General features: G+C 37.2%; 1 protein-coding gene across 29 annotated transcripts in view; it reads left to right on the top strand.

Annotated features, from left to right (window-relative positions):
* Positions 1-6,071: 6,071 nt before the first annotated feature.
* The window catches only part of FIP1L1 (factor interacting with PAPOLA and CPSF1), a 65,452-nt gene continuing 48,077 nt past the window's right edge, over positions 6,072-23,446 (top strand). For 7 of the 29 annotated variants that reach the window (XM_082838871.1, XM_082838877.1, XM_082838873.1 and 4 more), the window contains exons 1-8: positions 6,072-6,387; positions 7,567-7,611; positions 7,715-7,754; positions 11,417-11,474; positions 12,582-12,685; positions 17,518-17,582; positions 18,130-18,237; positions 18,918-19,048. In XM_082838871.1, the coding sequence (XP_082694997.1) occupies positions 6,303-6,387; positions 7,567-7,611; positions 7,715-7,754; positions 11,417-11,474; positions 12,582-12,685; positions 17,518-17,582; positions 18,130-18,237; positions 18,918-19,048 (636 nt within the window). In that variant the 5' untranslated portion in view covers positions 6,072-6,302. Of the gene's footprint in view, positions 6,388-7,566; positions 7,612-7,714; positions 7,755-11,416; positions 11,475-12,581; positions 12,686-17,517; positions 17,583-18,126; positions 18,238-18,917; positions 19,049-19,339; positions 19,409-23,446 lie in introns of all 29 variants that reach the window. The other 22 variants (XM_082838856.1, XM_082838878.1, XM_082838858.1 and 19 more) reach the window with 10 other exon arrangements.

The raw sequence follows: 23,446 nt of genomic DNA on the forward strand, positions 1-23,446 counted from the left end.
AATCACTGAGTTAGGCTCCAAAATACAGTGGTTAATAAGATATATTACCTGATCCATGAAAAATTTACACCTCTGCTAAGTACTTGCCATATCTGGGGTAAGTTTTAACATACCTGTTTTCCTTAACATATCTGTTCTGCTAGATGGTGCGCTAGAAGCTTGGTATCCCCAACACTAGAAAATAACAGGTATTCAATAAATGTTTGTCGAATAAATGCTCAGTTCATATCAGTATAATAAATAATATATTCAACCAACTTTTAATGGACATGTACAACATTCCAGACACCGTGTTGGACACTGAGGATATTAATAGAAGTAAGCCATAGTCTTGCCTTCAGAAGAATCTGAAATAAAAGAACCCACACATGTAAAGCAAGCAAATGCAATAAAACATTACAGAAGCAACGTTTTTAATTTTTTGTTTGTTTGTTTGTTTTGCTGCACCATGCGGCATGCAGGATCTTAGTTCCCCAACCAGGGGTCGAACCCCTGGACCAGAGTCCCCTACATTGGGAGCACAGAGTCTTAACCCCTGGACCTCCAGTGAAGTCCCAGAGCAACATTTTTTTAAAAAAAAAAATGTTCAAGGGTTATAAAGTGGGAAAAATAAACTCTGACTAAGTGAAGCAAAAAGGGAAGCGGTCAGAAGAAGTTTCATATAGGACATAAGTTTTGAGTTGCCTTCAAAGAAAACCAGGTGTTCACCAGGTGTACAGGATGGGGAGGAGCATTCCTGGCAGCAGAGCAAAGAGTGCAGCATGGGGCTTCCCTGGTGGCGCAGTGGTTGAGAGTCTGCCTGCCGATGCAGGGGACACGGGTTCGTGCCCTGGTCCGGGAGGATCCCACATGCCACGGAGCAGCTGGGCCCGTGAGCCATGGCCGCTGAGCCTGCACGTCCGGAGCCTGTGCTCCACAACGGGAGAGGCCACAACAGTGAGAGGCCCGCGTACCGCAAAAAAACAAAACAAACAAACAAACAAACAAAAAAAACAGATGAGCAGAATGTGCAAGTTACTTGTTATGATGCCAAGTGGTAAAGGAACAGAAGACTGTGTACCAGACCCCAACATCATCTGTGAATAAGGGGAAATGAAGAGAGAGAGGCAGAGGTGGTTAATTAGGAGGTATGCACTGGCAAGGAGGAGGATTTTCAAAAGAAAGTGTCACCATAACAGTCTGGTAGTGGCCCACCAGAGCAAAGGAAATGGCAATACTTCCTCCAGGCTCCATAGTACAACTGGGTGAAGAAAAATGGTGGGTCTACAGTAGAGAAGGATGAGGATGATGTGCTGTCCCTGGAGGGAAGTTAGATTTCAGTTTCAGTGAATGAGTAGAGACATCTCTGCTAAAATACTGACATGTATATATAATGGACATGTGGGACATGTATATATAATGGAACAAAGTTAGGGACTGAGAGTTAGATACAGAGTTGGAATTCAGGCCTGAAGAAACTGGGAGGGGATAAGCATAGAGTATGTAAGGGAATGACACTTAAAGAGTTGACAAAAAGTGACTCAGAATGAGGAAATGTGGGGGGACTGCATAAAGTTGGGCAATACACAACCTGTACAGCCACATGCCACCCAAGGGGCTGCCAGATCATGAAGGGGCTTATAGGTCACGTGGTAGGAAGTTTGGATTTTATTTTATGTGTAACAGGAAACTATTGAAGAGTTTGTGTTACGTGAATTGCAGTGGAGATGGAGAGAAGTAGACAGTGGAGATGGAGAGAAGTAGACAGATTTGGGATATATTTTGTAGGAAGAAGTAACAGGTCTTGCTAATGGATTTTTATAGGCGTGAGAGGGAATCAAGAGGGAAAGAGGGGAATCAAGGATGATTCCTTAGGTTTCGGCTGAACAACTGGTTGGATGGTGGTTATTCATAATACGATGGAGAAGCTTGGGAGAGAATGGAAGTGGGATAGGACAGGTTTGGGAAGGGAATTCACAAGTTCTGTTTTGGGCATAAGTTTGAGATGCCTATTAAATACCCAAGAGAGGCATCAGGTGAAGCATCTGAGTGAGCAGCTTGTCCCGAGCTTAACGATAAATTAAGAATGCAGACAGAAAATTGAGAGTCATAGATATATATCACATAGACAGTATTAAGAGTCATGGGGTTGGATGAAATAACCTTGGGGGACAGGGTAGACAGAAAAGAGAAGAAAACCCAGGAAAAAATTGATTTCTTCATCTCAGACATCATAGCAGAGTTAGATGAATTCTTGCTAAAATTGCATGCTTAAGACCATCAGATGTACCTTATTTAAATGTGATTTGTACTTTTCTGCTCAAAATAGCTAGCAATTATTTTCTATTCTCATAAAATCAAGCCTATCTCCATCTCATTTCTAAGTCCTCTCTGTTCATGATCAACACTTAAGGATTTACTAAGCACTTCCCATTTGCTTGATATTGTAAGAGAGAATCTGGTGAACAAACATGTTTTGTTTTCACCCTTAAAGAATGTGAAGTTTACATAGCAGTGTAGATGTGAATAGATGATACAATTGCCAGAAACAACTAGCAACATAGAATTTAGTGTTAACATATATCAGAATGCAGAGGAAGATGGATAATTGAGGCTTAATTCCTTGTTGTGGTATCTAGAGACAAAGGAAAACTGTACACATGTGCAGTTTCTCAGGATGTTCAAAGGACAAAAGGCCTAAACCATAACATGTTGAAGAAAATAATCAATAAACAATTTATAATAGCATAGCAAAGAGTTTTATTGGCCAGACTGAGGACTATAGCCTGGAAGACAGCCTCTCAGATAATTCTGAGGAACTGCTCCGGAGAAGCATAGTCTTCAGCACAATTTTATGTCTTATCAGAAGAAAGAACATCAAACAAGTCAGGGATACATTCTTACGTGGTTTCAAAAAAGAGAAAAAAGATCAGCAGGTACACAGCGAATAGTATGGCCTTGGCACCTGGAAAGTTAGTCTTATCATTGAAGGAGTACCAGCTCTGGTGTCCCAGGAAAGGAGGCATTTAATATTATTTATTTATTTATTTATTTATTTACTTACTTACTTATTTACTTATTACTTTTTGGCTGCATGGCATGAGGGATCTTAGTTCCCTGACCAGGGATCAAACCCACGCCCCTGGCAGTGGAAGCGCAAAGTCTTAACCCCTGGACCACCAGGGAAGTCCCTAATCTTTATTTTTAACATGGACATTCTTTACTTCTGGTCAACGTGCCCTTTTCTTTCATAATTAAAGAAGAGGTACAAAGTATGTTTCATAGGCCACAAACAGGCTAGTTAGCATAAAATTCAAGTTAACTCACGGATAAACCAGAATGACTTCCCCCTACCTCAATAATATGAAAACTTCTTTTACCAGTCACCTCTAATTTGTCAAATGCTTTCACGTTTGAAACTTCATTTTACCTTTGTTATCCTTCCAAGAAGTGGGTATAAAATGCTATTTTAATATATCAATTTACTGATAAGGAAAGTGAGGAACATTGAAATGACATAACTAAAGCTGGCAGCAAATAGTATAGTCGAGCCTAAATGCCATATCTATTCAAAACACATCTATGTGTACTTACTATCTACTACATACTGAGCAAGGCACCTTTATTTGATCTTTACCTCCTGTCATCATTTTAATCATCATCTACTGAGCATTCCCTTTCAGTACTTCTCAGAGATAGATACATTAAACCTGTTGCTTTGTTGTTTTCGGCTTTTTTTTTTTTTGCCAAGAACCAGCAGATCTCTCTCACACACACACCAACACAGACACACACACACACACACACACACAATGGAAAACAAATATCAGAATATATGGAGTATCGTAGTTTGATAAGGTCATAATTTCATATAATATCTTCAAGCTACCTGTCTTTGAAGTCTCCCCTGGTGGGAGATAAAGATACCTTTAACTAAGGAAGTCTATCCAGGCAAAGAACTCAGTTTGGAAGCAAGGAAGGAAGAGTTTTTTTAAGAGTGGTTATTAGTGATTTATGGGCTTCTCTGCTTGTGAAAATCTTCATTTTCAAAGCTTAGCTCAAATGCTACCTCCACCATGAAGGCAATTCTGATGCATCAATTATTATTCATCAATTCTTCAGTTTAAGTAATGCCTTGAAAGACAAGCTCATTTCAGGCAGCTGAAAGGAGAAAGAGGCTCTTCAGCAAAAGGCAGTTTGTTCTCCCATGAAACCATCATTACAGACTCATAGAATGATAAATAGAAACATAGACAGGAATGTGAGTGAGTGCCTTATGACACTCTCGAGCAGAATGTAAAATCTTCACTTTGTTACTGTCAGTAGAGGCCAAGAAGATCTCCTAAGTGCTAGGCAACACACCAGGAATTAGAACGACATATAAGAAGATGCCCTGTTTGAGGGAGGATTTGGTGAAGTCTTAGGAAAACAGATATGTAGTCAAATAATTACTATATGATGTGATAGACACATGCCACGGAATCAGCATACTGTGCAGAAAGGAATGATTAGCTCTGCACTACCCACTCCAGAATAACTCTAATCTCATTTACATATCCTCTCTCCCTCACTCCACTCCAGCTACATTTGGGGTTCTTTGAATGCTCCAAGTACGCTTCTGCCTCAGGGTTTTTGCACTTCCTATTCTCTCCACCTGATAGGGCTTCTCCCAGAAATTCACAACGGTTTACTTCTCTCCATTCAGGTCTCTACTTTTGAACCACCTCATTAGAGTGGCTTTCCCCGACCACTTGATATAGAATTGCATCCTATCCCTCTTCATCACTTTGCTCGGGGTCCCCCTTTCCTGCTTACCCTACTTTATAATCCCTATCACTATCTGACATACTGTACATTTATATGTTTATTGTCTGTCTCCCTTTCATTAGAATGAAAGCTTCACGGGAGGAAGGACTTTGTTTTACTCATTGCTGAATCTACATAGTTTAGAAGAGTCCTTGGCACTTGGTAGGCCCTCCATAAGTATTTATAGAATAAAGAAAGAAATGGGGTTCAGGAAAGATGTCAAAAGTTGACTATATCTCAACAGACTTTAGAAATACACAAGGGATTATCTATCCCCTTCAGATAAGGGAGGCTGAGAATAGCAATAGAGGAATGTTCAAAGGTTAGGGAGATTAAAACCACATGATTTGTTTAACTAGCATGAGATGGTGTGGCATTGGTGGTGTAAAAACACTTTGTGCTTCTATGAAGACCCACCTTTCCCTTGTAAGTGAGTTAATTGTTTACCACCCTTCTGCCTTTCTCAATAAATTGAGAGCTCTCAAGGGCAGGGGCTGTGCTTTACTCATACTTTTATTTCCTAAGTTCTTAAACAGCAGATATTCAATATTTGTTAAATAAATAAATGAAAAAATATGATGAAGCACTTAAAAAATGAACATAGTTTGACATACACAAATATGGAAAGGACCTCCAAGACACTGAGAAAAAAAAACAACCAAACCAACCAATCAAATAAACAAATCTACACAATCATACATACAATATTGTACCCCTTAAGACTCATTAATCTCAGGTTCTTTCACCAAAACAATACACGTGTAGCAAATATGTATAAAATTTCATAATGCTGCACATGAAACAGAAAAACAAGGGCTATTTCTGGAAAGGAGGGTAGTGGATGAGAAGGTCTTTGACTTTTTGACAAAGAGAATGCATTATTCATTTTTTAGTTTGGCTTTTGTTTGCTGTTAAAATTAATTTTTCAGGAAAGTGGGCATGAATTATGATTTCTCCTCTAATGAGAAACAGGGACTGATAAGGCGATTCTGGATCAAGTCTGATACAAGTAAAGAATGAAACAAGGCCTTCCGGAAGATTTTAAAAAAACAAAACGAGAAAGCAAGCATCACACGCAGAAAGTAACGACGGTGCACTCTCCAGCAAAAGCAATACAGGTTATCAGAAGGAACGTTGGGGGAGGGGAATCGTAGCTACGTAAAACGTCACGGGAGAAAGCCACGCTAAAACGCAAGCGAGATCCCGTGGAGGCGGGGCCAACTACGGTGCGCAGGCGCAACCAGGCTCAGGTGGCCGCCGCCGCGGAAGCGAAGCCACCTAGAGACTCCGCGCTGCTTGGGTGCTGCTGCGCGTGCGCGGGCGCGGGCGGAGCGGCGCCGGAGCCGTGTTCTTTGCCGCCTCTGCCGCCGGGGCCACCTACCCTGGATTTGAGTCTCGCGCCTTCTTCGTTCGCTCGCCGGCGGGTTCGCACCCCTCTCGAGACCCCGGGCAGCGAGGCTGGGGAAGGGTTGGAGGGGGCTGTTGATCGCCGCCTTTAAGTTGTGCTCGGGGCGGCCATGTCGGCCGGCGAGGTCGAGCGCCTAGTGTCGGAGCTGAGCGGCGGGACCGGAGGGGATGAGGAGGAAGAGTGGCTCTATGGCGGTACGGAACTTCCTGTCCCTTCTTTCTCTCCCGGGTTCTCTCAGGCCTCCCTTCCCGGCCCGCAAACGGCCGGCGTCCTGGGGCCCTCTCGCCGCCGCCTGGGGCCTCTTGCATGGAGCCTCGTGCGGCCTGACTTAGGCCGAGCTCGGCGTGCGCGTCCCCCGCCCCCCTTGCCTCCTCCCGCCCAGCCCACGCCCCCAACACGCACCCACCAGGTGGCGGCTGGGACCCCGCTGGGCAGGGGGCTAGGGGCTGGGGCCCCAGCCTCGCCGTCCACTCCGCCCGGGCTTCTCGGCCGCCTCGCCTCTGTGCGCTTTTCCTCTTGTTTTCTTATATCGATTCTAAGCTGTGTTGGTGTGTCTCTTCTTGCCCCTTGACTGTGGGATGCCCTTCCTGTCCCAGGAACAGTCATTCTGTAATAATAGCTAAATAAAGTTGATGCTGTAAAACTAACGTCTTGTTTCTTGATGGTCAGTTTGTATGGAATGCACCTGCAAGGGTACCTCCTTGTGTGAAAGTCGTGCTTTAAAAATAATTAATTAAAAGAGAGAGAGAGAAAGAAAGAGATGGAATACATTATGGCCCATAAAGAAAACCCCGAATGTCTCCTGTATTAAGGTGAAGTTTTTCTTTTTTAAGAGACTGCGTTTTAACCCACATAGAAGTACCTCATGTCCCTTAGGCTTATGGTTTTCAGTATCACTTCGTGTATATCTTTTTCATAAAATAAGTTTACTGCATCTTTTACATCCCCCTTGAAAGGGACATCTGGCTTTTAACTTCCATGAAGTCACAGTCCCTTCTTGTCTGTTGCCGGTACTAGATTTGAAAGTTAATGTTTGTTCCTTGCCTAAAATGCGTATTCTTGATTGTCTTTAGGATAGTTTAGTAAAAGTGCACGTTTGGGCACCACGCAGCTCCTTGATAATGTGACTTCGACAAACTTTGATTTTGATAAACTTGTAAAATACGTTGTCTTTGGCGGCAAGATTTAGCATTCGTAGTACTGTTTGAAATGTAAATGTATAGGGTTTCTTTTACAAAGGTCTAGAAATCTGTAATACTTCTTAAGTTTATTTTTATAGAAGTAAAGTCTGATTTTTTTATTTCTTTATTTTTCATAAAAGACATATCTTGTTAAGTCATTATAAGGTGATCTAACTTTGGATGTGCTTATAGGCCCATGGGACGTGCATGTGCACAGTGATTTGGCAAAGGACCTAGGTTAGTGCTTGTGATGATCACTTCAGATTTTCATAATACTGGTTTCTTTAAGAGTGGTTTGTTTGTTAATTTTATTTATTTATTTATGTATTTTTTTTGGTAGATGAAAATGAAGTTGAAAGGCCAGAAGAAGAAAATGCCAGGTTAGTGAAATTTCTTGTTGATGCTTTTGCAGATTGTGCGGTACAGTGCTTCTGTCAGCAGATTGTCAGAATTATTTTGTTATAATCATTGGTTTGATTACATTTTGACAAAGATAGCAAGACACTGAGTCCTTTATAGTTTATTACTATTTCAGGACGTAGTCTTATACCAATTCTGTTTATTTGCTAGTAGCCCAGGGGACAAAATGTCTTTGAAGTAAGGGTTTGGATATTTTTCACTATTAAGTTACTTTGTACTCTTAAATGAGCTCAATAATGGAGTATACAGTATAACCATCAGACTACTAAGAAAAAAAGTTATAACTTAAAAATTTTTTTAAAATAAAGAATTCCTTGGGTAACTACTTTTACAACTTAATATTTTTGATGGTGTAATGCATTGTGGTTATAATTTCAATGTTTCGTATTTATTTAAAATTCGAAGTGGAATTAATGAATTTGTTATAAGATTGATTGCCTTTGTTAGATTACTAGAAAGGTCTGAGTATCATTTACAGAACATATCAGGGAGCCAGAAACTTACTCTAAATTTCAGAATAGCTCATGGGTACAAGTACATGGATATGCTGACATCACTGACCAGATGCCTTAGTGTCTTATAGTGGGGGAGGCGTGATTACAAAAAGGACTTTTAAAGAATATTTGGGTTTAAAAAGAGGGGGAAATACGACTTCACACCCACTAGGATGGCTGTAATCAAAAAGACAGATAGTTAACAGGTGCTTGTGAAGATACGGAGAAATTGGAACCCTTATAACACTGATGGTAAGATTGTAAAATGGTGCAACTATTATGGAAAACAGTCTGATAGTTCCTCTAAAGGTTAAACGTAGAGCTACCATATATAGCAACATTATTCATAATAGCCAAAAAATGGAAATAACCCAAGTGTCCATCAAATGGATAGATTTAGAAAAGTGGTATATCCATACAGTGAAATACTATTTGGCAGTAAAAAGAAATGAAGTACTGATAGTGTTACAACATGGATGAACCTTGAAAACATGCTAAATGAAAGAAGCCGGTCACAAAGAACTACATATTGTGTTTCTTATTATATTAGATGTACACAATAGGTACATCCAAAGAGACAGAAAGTAGTAGTTACCAGGACAGGGGAAAATGGAGAGCGACTACAAATATATAAGGTTTCTTTTTGGGGTGATGAAAATGTTTTGGAATTAGATAGATAGATACATACATACACTATTCTGTAAATATACTTAACCTTTCAGTTGTACACTTCAAATGAGTGGATTGTGTGGTACAGGAATTGTATCTCAAAGCTGTTATTTTTTAAAAAGTTAATGGAGGGAAGAAGTGAGAAGTGGAAACAGCTCAGGGGGTGCTGAGATTATTGTTCCTTGCTTAAAAATACCCCTATAGGGCTTCCCTGGTGGCGCAGTGGTTGAGAGTCCGCCTGCCGATGCAGGGGACGCAGGTTTGTGCCCCGGTCCGGGAAGATCCCACATGCCGCGGAGCGGCTAGGCCCGTGAGCCATGGCCGCCGAGCCTGCGCGTCCGGAGCCTGTGCTCCGCAATGGGAGAGGCCACAACAGTGAGAGGCCCGCGTACCGCAAAAAAAAAAAAAAAACCCTATGTTGGAAGTTTTTTTTGTTTTTATTTATTTATTTATTCATTTATTCATTGCTGTATCATCTGAAATCTTGTCATTTAGGGTTTTTTGTTTTTGTCCGCCTTTGGTGGCATGCGGAACATCCCCCTGGGATCGAACCCCCGCCCCCTGCAGTGGAAGCTTGGAGTCTTAACCACTGGACCACTAGGGAAGCCCTTGTCATTTAGTTTTGAAATGGATATATCCAACCCAGTTCCTAACCCTACTCTTAGTTAACCACAGAGTTGGGATTTGTGTAGTTTAATAGTTATGAAAGTAATATTTCTTCATACCCTGATTTTTCAGTTGATCAAGAAATTAATGATAACAGATACACATTTTTGTGAACTAATTTTTATTTTACTTTGTTAATATTCTTAGATATAATTCTTGAAGCTTATTTTCTGATTAAATATTCCTTAATTTCTCAATACACAGCTTGATTAAATTGATTGGAGAGGAACCCTTCTCCCTTCCCTATCACTGTCAAAATGTCTTCATATTCCTTATTAACATTTTATTTGGAAAGCTGTTAAGTTTATTTCATCCAAAGGAAAAGATCTACCCTTAAAATGTTATTTTTCTACATAAAGCTTATAATTTTATCATGTTTCTAGTGTTTTAATGGTGATAGAGAATTAAAACTTTCAAAAGTCTATTAGGGAAGAGAGCTCTGCCAAACTGTGTTCTACTATCCAGTACAATACCTACTTCGTTGCTGTAACTGAGCCGAGTCTTTGCTATTAGAGTTTTCCCCAGCTTCTTTGTGATTGGCCCATTGTTAAAACTGTTCTTAACCATTGCACTGTGCTGTCTCTGATTGTCTTGTTTTATTTCAAAGTTGTGGCTAAACATACTGTTTTGTGACATAAAGAACAAGCTCAACTTACATCTGAGAAATGTACTGAATAATTATAATTGCATTTTTTGGGGGGGAGGGTCAAGCATTAGAACTATGAAAATTTAACAGATAAGTTTTCAGGTTTTGTCCTTCATTTTGCTTTGTTTGGAGATTGTGTTACAGAATACCACTATAGAGATTAAATTAGTTTATATAGAAACTGCTTGACAAAAAGTGAAGTTTAGAAGAGATTAGCAGAAACCCAGTGAAAACAGCTTTGAACTATATCAACATCTGGACAATTTCCCTAGAAATGCTACTAAATAATTGTCAGTTGCCTTGTATTTCAATTTCTTCATCTATAAAATGAGGTTAATGGTTAATTCCCACTTTCAAAATCATAATTATTAAAAATATAAGGAACCATTTGCACCGTGGTACTAGAAGTTTTATTTCATGGTTAATGGCCATATGCTTGAGTCTCTTGAGAATAAGTGTTTATTGTTATATGTCAATTTTGTTGTAACAGGGCAAATTCAAGTATTAACTGGCTTTAAAAAAGTAATTATTTTTTAATGCATCAAAATTAGGTCTGGAGCTCCTTAGTGTCAAATTGGAAGGCAGTCTTTACATGAAAGTAAACTTTTTTTTAAATCTTAAAATTTGTTTTTTATACAACAAAGGACATATATCCAATAAGACAGATAAAACAGAAAACTAGGAAGAAGCATGTGTGTTAACTCAGTACTGAGTTAACGTCATCATACTGCACATCTGAGTTCCTTGGGCACCAGGGAAAAGAGGAAACTGTGTGTTACATAGCCCTTGGCAATTCCTAGAGTACCTTGAAGTTCAGTGTAGTTTTAGGATAAATAAAATTGATTAAGTATGATGCATATTTTAAAAATGTAAAAACTCAAATTATACCCCACCGTCAAATTGCAAATTTGGCATCGTTAACAAATTGTGGAGGCAATTCCATTCTACTTCCAGTGTTGAGTGTACACGTTTTATGTAGGGCATTAGGAATAGCAGAATAGGACAGGCAGTTTTTACCATCTATTTTCGTCTCTGGTGGAGACAGTAATTTCAGGAAACTATCAGACATAGATTAAAAATACTAGTATGCTCCATCTGTACTTCAGAAAAGTAATACCAGTTGTGTACTTATTTTTGTTGTTTGTAGTGCTAACCCTCCATCGGGAATTGAAGATGAAACTCCTGAAAATGGCGTACCTAAACCGGTAACATAAGGCTTTGAGATCTGGTTACTTATCTGTTTAAAATCTTTATCAATAGCTTCCCGTTCACTTAGGAAGAAAACCAGAATTTAACATGACTGCCAATATTTTGCATAATCGGGCCCCTTTTATATCTCCTGTGTCATCTGGTGCCGTCAAAAAAGTGTAACCATGAGAAGAAATAGTGGGAGGAGAGTTCAGATGAAATGGGGCATGTGCAAAGGCTCGATGTTTGTTGCTACCAAGGAACCCAGTGGTCATAGGTCAATTCGATAGATCATAGTGAGCCTGGTTTTCAAAGCAGACATAGAGTTTTTCAACTCAAATTTGTCAATTTTTTTTAGCAAAAATTACTTTTTATATAAATGACAGTCTGACCTCATGCCTGTTAAAAGTGATATTTTGGGGGGTGAACAAATCATCGGTCCCATGAATATTTTAACGTTTTAATCTTGTAAAAAGAAGGAAATTCTTATTCTGCAAGCTTGAACTTGTATACAAAAAAGTATTTAGCCTTGGTGATCTACTTTTTAAATTTACTATTATGTGACTAAGCACAGAACAGCCTTTTAGAGCCAAAATAAAGCTTTCATAAATGTCCCTACTTTTACTCATAGAAACAAAGTATTCCCTCAATCATTTGCATGCAGGACCTTTTCTATGTGTACATGAATGTCAAGAATAAGAGAGCTGCTTTTTAACTATTTGGTGCTTTTAACGGTGACACTGTGACCCTTAAAATTAGTTGTTTTCCTCTTACCTTCATGTTCTTTTTGCTAAGAATTCCTCAAATATTTTAAAAATATCTTCTAGGTATTTTAGTACATTGCCTTAGATCCTTTGTGCAAGAGGAGCAGTTATAAATAGTAGGAAAAAATACATGTGTTATTTACAAAAAGATAATGTTGAAAAAAGGTTTACTTCACATTTTTATCCCTTTTTATCATTGCAAAACATCAAAGTTGTAAATGAGTTGAAGTAGGTAGTAGTACTATAACTTTTTCTCTAGAATTAGCTCAAAAAATGCAAAATGGTTACCTTTTCAGTTATTTATATCAGACGTTGAAATGGATTATTGAGTGTATTTTGTGGTTGTTTATGTTGATATAGAAAGTGACAGAGACTGAAGACGATAGTGATAGCGACAGTGATGATGATGAGGATGATGTTCATGTCACTATAGGAGACATTAAAACGGGAGCACCACAGTATGGGTAAGTTATTTTTAAGTAACAACTGTGTGCTTAAGTCAAAGGTAGTGTGTCTATATCAAACAATTGGTGGTTGATTCCAATGTTTTTACATTTTTTCATCTTACCATGATATGATAGAACTCGTTAAAATTTCACGTGATGAGTTGCTAAGACAGTAGGTAAAAGCTGTTGACACAAGAAACAAAATATTTGTATCTATCTTTGGTGATGGATGTTAACTAAACTTATTATAATCATTTTGGCAGTTTATATATATACCAAATCATTATGTTGTTTACCTAAAATTAATACAGTGTTATATGTCAAGTATCAATACATCTCATGACTAAAAGGAATTTCACCATGAAAATATTTTTTTCTTAAACATAAAGTTAATTAGGTAAAGTTACATGGAAGCAGCAGTTTTTGATTCCTGAAATTGAAATGTTTTTACAAATGAATTGAGTGATACAGATTTTTTTTTTTTTTTTGGGTGGTACGCAGGCCTCACTGTTGTGGCCTCTCCCGTCGCGGAGCACAGGCTCCAGACACGCAGGCTCAGCGGCCATGGCTCATGGGCCCAGCCGCTCCACGGCATGTGGTACCCTCCCAGACCGGGGCTCGAACCTGCGTCCCCTGCATCGGCAGGCAGACTCTCAACCACTGTGCCACAAGGGAAGCCCCAGATTATTTTTTTTTAATTTATTTATTTGTTTATTTGGCTGCGTTAGGTCTTAGTTGCGGCACGCGGGATCTTCGTTGAGGCGCATGGGCTCTTCGTTGCAGTACGCGGGCTTCTCTAGTTGCAGCATGCGGGCTTAGTAGCAGTGCGCGGGCTTAGTTGCCCTGTGGCATGTGGGATCTTAGTTCCCCTACCAGGGATTCAACCTGCATCCCTTGCATTGGAAGGCAGATTCTTAACCACTGGACCACCGGGGAAGTCCCCAGATTCTTTAATTAGAATTAGAAAACCTTAATTTGCTGTTTACATCTATATTGTTCTTACATTTTATTACTTATCCAGACTTCAGTTTAGGTTTTTAATTTTTTTGTCCGATAAAAACAATATCAAAAGTATTTCTTTTTGCTTTTCATAGTGTATTTTTCAAGTGGTTAATTATCCTGTATGCTATTTATGCCAATAGGTTGTCTCAAAGTTTATAGTCTGTAAAGCTGGATCAAGTGAATGGCCTGTCATTGACTCATTGAGCACATAAAGAATCTTACAGAAAAAAAAAAAGAATCTTACAGAAAGATTGGAAGGGAATAAAGTACATATTGTGATTTTGTTATGGTGGTAGAATATGAGTTGACGTTTTCTCTATCCTTTTCAGATTGGATGTATGATGTGGTACTAGTGCATTGGGAATATAAAGTAAACTTTTCATTAATTGCACTATAGTTCATTAAGTAGCCTTATCTGAAATGAACCAATATATACATAAATCCTTTTGAATTTTTTATTTCTTCAGTAGAGAAATTTTTTCAAAAGTTATTTCAAGAAGCTTAAAGGTAATTCAGTTGTCATAATCAGTTTTGCATTATAATAATGACTGCTGATGTAATTTTAAGACCCTAGCAACTTTTTTAGGGAGCAGGTTTGAGAAGAGACTAAATTATTCAAGTTAGGATAACTCTTGATGTTCTCATCCCCACTTAAAGTAAATAATTAGCGTTGAGCTATGATATTAGTAAGCCTTTATGCTAATAGGCCTTTATCCGTCTGCATTATGCAGAAGGAACACTTTAACATAATACTATAATAATCAATTGCATATTTAGTAAATACTTACATTTAATATAAAATTATTTGTATTTTCAAGTACAGAACAATTAAAGCAAATGGTGATTACTTTTTATTAATATGACCAATTTTGGGGTGGGACTTGCATGCAAATATTAAATACATATAGACTCCCATAGTACTTTATCTGAACTTTCTTTTTTTTTTTGAACTTTATTTCTTATAACAAAATTTCCGGTTTCATGGATTGAATTATGTTCGCACGTGTTTATTACCTTTAGATTCTAAATTCTTTGAGTGGTTTATGAATTTTCCTATTCCTTACATTGCCTTAAATATAGTAAGTAGTAAGTGTTTATTCACTAAATTGACTGCGTATTAAAAACACAATTGTCTTTGAACTTTCTTTCCTCAGCATTGATTACGAAAATTTTCAAACACTCGAAGTTTAAGGAACTGATGTGAACACCCATTTATTTACTCATCACCTGGATTATACAATTTACATTTTGCTGTGTTTGCTTTATCACCTATCTGTCTCTCTACCTACCTGCCTATCTCCATGCCTCCACCCACTCATCAATCCATCTTTTTTATTTTGGATTTTTTTTAAAAAAAATTATTTATTTATTTATTTAGTTGTGCTGGGTCTTAGTTGAGGCTTGCCGGCTTCTTGGTTGCGGCACATGGGCTCCTTAGTTGTGGGATGCAACGACTTAGTTGCGGCTTGCATGTGGGATCTAGTTCCCTGACCAGGGATCGAACCAGGGCCCCCTGCATTGGGAGCGTGGAGTCTTAACCACTGTGCCACCAGAGAAGTCCCCTTATTTTGTATTTTTTATGCATTTCAAAGTAAGTTACAGATCTTTCTGAAGCGTATAAAGCTTGTTTAACCTTAATATATCTCAAGATATATCCGTTGATAACTGAAAGAAAGCCAGGGAGAAAATAAAATTTGATGAATATTTACTTTGTGCACAGCATTTCAGAGGCAAATTTAAAGAGCAAATTGATTTCAAGGAACAATACTAAATTGGTTTATTATAAGCTGTTAGAAGGTAAAGACTAGAATTTCTTTTAGGTGACATACTTTTGTTACAGAGTTTATTGTATCTGTAAGTAAGGTATGTAGAAAATCAAATCTTAGGGTAGGAATAATTTACCTTGTATAGAGGAGTGGTTTCTTAGCTGTATCTTTGAAATTCAGCCGCTCATTCATTAACACTTTTCAAAGGCAGTTTGTTTGGCACTCTAATAATTGATGATGGGAGTATCAACTGTCCTTATTTATCAAAAGTAGTGAGGGAGATAGACATGTGAGCAGATACTTTCCTTGCAGTGTAAGTGCTTGAATAGAAACATGTACAGGGTGATTGGAAAGCTTTGAGAGGACAGTTGCTAAAAGTGCATGTGTTGAAGAGAAGATCCTAGAGGAGGTAATATATGAATTTGTTTGAATAATTCTCGAGACAGAAGGAAGAGGACTCATGATTTTGGCAGAGGAAACTACTTAGATGTAGTGGAAGCATGACTTAGACGAACCATAAGACTGGAGGATAAGGTAGATGAGAGAGGATGCTTGAAACCACAGAAGAGGGGAGTTAGGATGTTTTTGCTGTGCCATCATGGAACCCTTAAAGGTTTTTAGGCAGGTCACATTGTTTGAAAATATAACTGTAGCAGTAGTAGTTGAGATGGACTAGATAGAACTTAGTTAATAGATTCGAAGTAATCATCCAGATGGGATGATAGTCGAAACTAAACCAGCAGCAGTAATATAGGGATAGATGGAAGAATTCAATATATTTGAGTGAATAATAAATGGAAATAACATGGGTAATGGGTTGGTTGTAGATGGAAAGGGAGACAAAGGATTCAGTGACTTGGAGCTTTCTAGAGTAGTTCAGTGTGTGTATATAACAGTGTATTACCATATATGGGTAAGGTGGGAGGAGCAGGTTAAGATAAAATTTTTTGATACATTTATTTTTAAGTTTTTGTAGACATCCAAGTATATAGGATCTAGCCCCTAGAGAAGCCTGAGACCTCATGGTGGGTGCTATTGAATGGGGGTATCAGATTTACTTAAGCGCAGTTTTCCAGACAGCTAAGGTTCTTTACACACAATGAACGTGAAGGCTTGGAGGCATTAAAAAAGAAAAGTAATGTTTTAAAGGGCAGAATGGGGAAGGAAGGAAAGTAGCTGGGTGGGAAGCAAAGAAGTTCATTTAATGAACTATGGTAAGCCTTTTATAAATACTGTTTTGGTTTATCCTTTAGCAGTTCTGTAAGAGGACCATTTGGAGACAGTCCTTGGTTTTTGTATATTGACTTTCGAACAGCTAGGACTTTTGTACATCATATATAGATACCTCAGAGTGCTTTGGCTGTGCTGAATTTAGCTTGTTGAAATGTAAGCATCATGCGGCAGGAACCATATTTGTCCAGCTCCTCATTCTCTCTCCTTGGCTTAGAACTACATGTGATGTGTTGCTGGTGCTTAAGCACTTATTAGAGAATTAGTCAATGAGATGATTAAACCTTTCAAGTTGGTAATGATAGTACAACTTGACAGTGACAGTTTATTTTAGGCTCCTTCATACTTCTTGCATTTATAGTAGTGGATCTTTATACAATTATTTGAATATTTTATTGAATATCCTTATTTTTTTAAGCAGAATAACCTAGGTCTCATAAATTTAATACATTGGAGACAAAAGATGGAAATTGTTAGGCAGACGAGAAGCAGTGAGTTTTCACAAGTCCAGTTGAATGACTGGGAGGCAAGGAAGTGAAAACAAGGCATATAAACTATTCTTCCCTTCCCAGCCAAATTTCTCGAAAGTTTGTTAGAGTGGGATATTGAGTTAATCGCGGGTAGGTTTTTGAGATGGAAAATTAGTGAGACTTCTAAAAAAATTTTTTTTTATCTTTTATTAAGCAAGTGACAGGCTTTTTAAATTAGTTTAAAACATTTTCTAAAATGTTTGAGTTAGTGTCAGTCTATCTAGTTAATATGTGGGTATATAATTTATGTGTACATATTGAATATATTCTGCTTTTGTTTACTTTAAGCATCTCAGGATAATTTTTTTGATTTTGCTTTTAGGAGTTATGGTACAGCACCTGTAAATCTTAACATCAAGACAGGAGGAAGAGTTTATGGAACTACAGGTAAAATTTGTATTTGCAGTTGCATCAATAGAAAATAGGGCATATATCTGAATAGGTCATGAATAGATTTTAATAGCTATTACAGCTCAATTAAAAAGAGCAGTTTTTGACCATGTATCATAGAATGGGCACTTTTCTATAAATGGCTAGATAATGAATAGTTTAGGCTGTGTGGGTCACATAGGGTTCCTGTCATGTGTGTGTGGGTTTTTTTTGTTGTTGCCGTTGTTTTTTGGTTCTACAACCCTTTCTTACAGCTCACAGACTGTACAAAGACAATGATTTAAAACATGGAAATTAACTTCTTGGTACAGGAATCCCTTATTATAAACAAGAAGTCTCTAATCTCTCTATTTTATCTTATAGCTACACCATAAACTTTGACCTCACTTTTTATTTGTGGTAACCATTACTACTCTGTTTGGAATCTTGGCCATATTTAGTGCTAATAGTAGTAAAAAGGTGTCATTGTTTTCTGTTTGTCTCTGGTATCTCTCAGCTTCTTACTAATATAGTTCCTTCACCATTTTGTAATTTTCTAAAGTAGGAACGAAAGTCAAAGGAGTAGATCTTGATGCACCTGGAAGCATTAATGGAGTGCCCCTTTTGGAGGTAGATTTGGATTCTTTTGAAGATAAACCATGGCGTAAACCTGGTAAGATTATTGTGGATTGGTTTCAAAACATTTTTAGTCTAAACTATTAGAAAAGTTTTTTTTCAGCATCAGTTTAGAATATTATTTTTTAAATGTAATTTTCATTATCTTAAGCACATGAGTAATAATGAACCTGTATTATTAAATCTTACAGGTGGCCTAGCATTGTATAAAAGTAGACTTGCATATTGTTTTATTATAATGCCAATTCTTTTTTTTTAACATCTTTATTGGAGTATAATTGCTTTGCGATGGTGTGTTTCTGCTTTATAACAAAGTGAATCAGTTATACATATGTCCCCATATCTCTTCCCTCTTGCGTCTCCCTCCCTCTCACCCTCCCTATCCCACCCCTCTAGGTGGTCACAAAGCACAAGCTGATCTCCCTGTGCTATATGGCTGCTTCGCACTAGCTAGTTATGTTACGTTTGGTAGTGTATATATGTCCATGCCACTCTCTCACTTTGTCCCAGCTTACCCTATAATGCCATTTCTAAAGGGAGTAATTTTGATCAAAAATTTGTATAGTCCTGTTGCTTTATGGTAGTAATTGGGAGAATTGGTAAAATTAGATGAGACTAATAGAACTCTAAATTTATTTTTACAGTTTATTATATTTTATGTGCTGCATAAAAATAGAATTGAAATATTCGTACACTAAAAGTGTGTTTTATCTTTAGGTGCTGATCTTTCTGATTATTTTAATTATGGGTTTAATGAAGATACCTGGAAAGCTTACTGTGAAAAACAAAAGAGGATACGAATGGGACTGGAAGTTATACCAGTTACCTCTACTACAAATAAAATTACGGTAATTAGTAAATATTCCACAATACCCCAGCCTTTTCTACCATCCCAGTTTTGCTCCCTAAATACATCAGTTTTTCCCTATAAAGGTGGTTAAATGCTATATGATAGTTTAAAAATTCCATTTTACCTTGTTTGTTTTTTTCCCCTTCCTTCCCTTTCACAGTTTCATATTAATGATTATCTGATGTTTTTAGTTTCAATTCACAGACTAGCCACAGCTGGTTTGTCTTTATGTGGCCTATCAATTAAAAATTATGTGGTATCTTAATGGGGAATATGTTATTTAACTTAGGCCGAAGACTGTACTATGGAAGTTACACCAGGTGCAGAGATCCAAGATGGCAGATTCAATCTTTTTAAGGTGAATTTTAGTAAATTATCCTTGGTTGCTCTCATTTTTTGTTCTTGAGTCTGCTCCCATACCACTACTCGAGGGACAAGATTAAAGTGGAAATAGCTACCTTTTTTCCAAACCTTCAGCTTCCTGGTGACTTACAAATTTGCTGATTGTTGTTTTATCTCCACTTTTGCAAGCATGTGAATTATAGCCTATTATACTAACAAATGCAAAGTAAAACTATTCTTGCTATATGTTGTGATTTTATTTTGAGTCAAGTGTGTGTTTGCTTGTAGGATATAAAAGTTCATGCCAACAGGCTAAGCACTCATTGTAGATCCCGCTATAATCTTTAGCAGAATTGGAGACTTATTTGTCCTAATTTTCTGTTAAAAAATGGTAAGGTAGATGACATACTGCTTATTATCTGTATGAGACTGAAATCATTGGTGTAATGTCTTGCAGTTTAAGATGGCTCAGGAATCTTAGGTGTTCTTTGCCAGTTGCCAAGAAAGACTCAACAAAATTAGGATAAAGTCATTGATTTTTTAAATTAATATTAAAAGGAGCAGGTTTAATGAGGGACTTGCAGGTTGATACTACTTGGGTATCAAGTCTGACTTCTGACTTCTCCATTCCATAGGATCAGTCCCAAGAATAATAATATATTTTCATACTTGTGTGATACACAGCAACCTACAAACTTTTTTCAAAATCTGATTGTAAACTCTTCTTCCTTTACCTTAATTCTTAATTCTTGATTCTTGTATTGAGTGACACTGGGATGAAGACTGGGAGTGACTTTTAGATTGGGTTATATACCCAGGGAACTTTTGTGGGCAGGAACTTCTCTGTGTCCCGTTTGGGGCTACAGCCCAGTCCACCAAAATACTGCCTTATGCAATGCATGTGCTATATCCGCAGATGTAGCCGCTCTGCTGGACACAGTTCTGTATAGAGAATTTAATTTTAATTTACATCCTACTTTGGGTAAGTATTTGGTTCTTGTTCTGCTGTAAATATTTTGAAAGTGTGTGATGATGTCTATCTTATTTTAAATGGTCATCAAGTTCTTTTTGGTGATATCTACTTATTGAGACATTGAATATATTGTTTTTCATGATTGCAATGAATAGTTAGAAAAGTTATCTTGATGAGGAAATAGTTTGTTTGCAATGGTGCTTTTAATTTTCTTCTAACAGAAATGAGAACTGCCTTTTTAAACTGCCAGCTTCTCTATGCTTTGTCTTTTTGCAGTAAACTTCTAAAACTAAAGGATAAAAAGAAACTCTTAGGGTCTGGTCTCTTATTGAAGGTAGCCACTGTGAATAAGTTATATACATACAGTCTACTGAAAAATTATTTTGAAGTTTCTTTTGATCGTGTGAGAGGAGGTCATTGTTCAATTCTGATTTATTTAATTCTGAATGAATAAGGACTTGAATTTAACAGGTATAGTCAAATTAGTTAAGAAATCAGCTTTATTGGATCAGAGAGTTATTTCTGGAGAAGAACAGAAGACTTGGCTTTGTAGAGTGTGGTTTAATTTTAGAAAGCCTAGAAACCAGAAAGATGAATTGGAGGAATTACTCCCTGTTAATGATCAGGAGAGTGACTTACAGTAACAGTATTCTGGCAGCAGTGTATGGTGTGGTTGGATGAAGTCCAAGCTCTTGTCCACTTATCTACCATTTGAACTGTAATTATTAGGATTGGTGAGAAAGAGATAGAAGGAAAAAAGCTTGCCCAGCTTTCTTGATGTATCTGAGTACCTTCAGTGTGCCCAGCACTGTGCTAGATGCTACAGTAAAAGAGGGTCTTTGTATTCAAGGAGCTCATGGTCTGAATGATGTGTACATGTGAACTAATAACCATGATGTATTGTGACAAGTGTTATGTTGGTGTATTGACAAAATGCAGTAGGGAGTTCAGAGGAGAGATTGGGTTATCCTGCATTGCAGAGTCTAGAAGGATTCAAATGGGATGTGATAAGTGAAAAATGAGTGAGTTTTCATTAGTAGGAGACAGGGGAGTATAGAACACTGTAGGCAGAGAGCAATGTGAACAAAACCAGATAGCATTAAAGGAGAGTTGGGGTAGATGAGACATAGAGGAGAGAAGCCTGGAAATGGTAGAAATGATGAGAAAGATATTAATCTAAAACTAGCTTGCAGACATATGTATGGGCAGTAGGAAGCCATTTGAAAGTTCTTGGGTAGGAGAATAGTATGAGCAAATCTGGTTTTTAGAAAAAGAACTGGTACCAGGGTAAGCTATAGAATGTAAGAGGGAAAAAGGGAGACAGAGACTAGATAGGGAGCTGTTGGAGTACTATAGGTACGAAATGAAGAAAGACCCAGACTGATACTGGTGGATGGACAAAGGAACAAATTTAAGAATCAAAATTTTAAGTTATTTTCATATCTACTACAAAGATATTTTTTCATCCTTAGTCAAGTGAGAGGCACCTCATCAGCATCTTTAAAATAATTTTTTTTTTACTTAAGTAAATTTTCAAACATTCTAACAGGTAGAATAGTACAAGTGAACTGCCATGTGTTTATTATGGAAGTGTCTCAAGTGACTTATCAACATTTTAACGTTGTTAAAGTCTTTTTATATACTTTAATATAAAAGATTTTTTATATATTTTTTAGCAAAATGAAAGATGAAATTTAATAAGTGTAAAAATAAAATCACTCAATTGGGTACAAAAGCAGTTGTATAACTACATAATTTGGGGTGAGGGCAAGAGAGGAGTGACTAGTGAGAATGGGTGCACACCTGCATAGATGTTTTTTTTCCTCTGTGGAAGCATGTATGAGTTTTGTCACTAGTGTTGTGAATTTCATAAGCATGTGTCTTGGTCTGTTATCAGTCATTGTACCAAGCTTTCATTTGTACCTTTTTAATCTGGAAGTACATATCCTTCATTTCTGGGATATTTTCTTACTTTGTTATTATTATTATTTTTTTTACTTTTTCTCCGCTTCCATCTGCCTTTTGGACCTCTTATTCAAAAATTAGACCTCCTTATGCTGGTTCCTTTAATTTTCTTAGTTTTTCTCTTTTCCTTTCTCTTTGTTTTCCATTATCTGGGAGATTTCTTCAGCCTTAGAATGCTTCTGTTCACTTTTTCATTTCTGCTATTGTATTTTTGAATATCCAAGAAGATTTTCCTTCAGTATTTAACTTTAGCCTATTTGTATTCATGCATGCAGTAATGCAGTATTTTTTCCTCCCTCTATCTTTCAAAAGATCTTAATGTTAGATTGTTTCTGTTAGGTTTTCTTTTTGTGCATGGTCTGTTTTCTACAAGTTCATCTTTAAGTTTGTTGTTTTTGGCTTCTGACTTTGACTTTTCTCAAGTTATTTGTTGATCCTTGCCCATTATTAACTGGGCCACTGAAAAGGTGATCGGAAGCTCTGTGCATGTGGGTAGAACTTGTTGACTGTAGGCTTTACTGTAGGGCTAAGTTTTTCTCACAGTCTCCGATGTCAGTATCTTTATCTTTGTTTTACTTTTTGTTTTTTCTTTTTGTGATAATCTGAGTTTTCAGAGAAGACATTCTAGTATCCTGCCTAGAGGGTTTATATTTATATTTGGCTGCTTGAAATGTTCTGGGAGTTAGAGTTGTCAATTCCTGAATCTTTGCGGGTCTTGCTGTGAAAATCAATATGTCTTTGCTTTCTCATTGCTGACTTAGGATTCAGATTCTTTGGTCTGCTCAGTTACTATTTTTTCATCTGCTTTCAGAGTCCTAACTTTTGTTGCCTTCCCAGTCTTTTTGTTCTTGTGGGTTGAAACAAAATTGTAATAAATAATTTATGTGATTTTCTATTTTTTTCTTTTTTCATCTTAACATGTAAATGTTTTCCTAGGTTATTAAAGTTTTTTGATAAATAACACTTTATAAATAGTTGCATAATCCATTATTTGGGTGTTTCACAGTAATTTCTTTTTAGATATTATTTTGTAGTATTAAACTTTTATAAATAATGCTGTGAAGGGCAGTTGAAGGAAATTTTACAAAATAATTAAGTTTCAGCAAATTTGAGTAA

The sequence above is a fragment of the Leucopleurus acutus genome (assembly GCF_964270905.1).
Source record: "Leucopleurus acutus genome assembly, chromosome: 4".
NCBI lineage: Eukaryota > Metazoa > Chordata > Mammalia > Artiodactyla > Delphinidae > Leucopleurus > Leucopleurus acutus.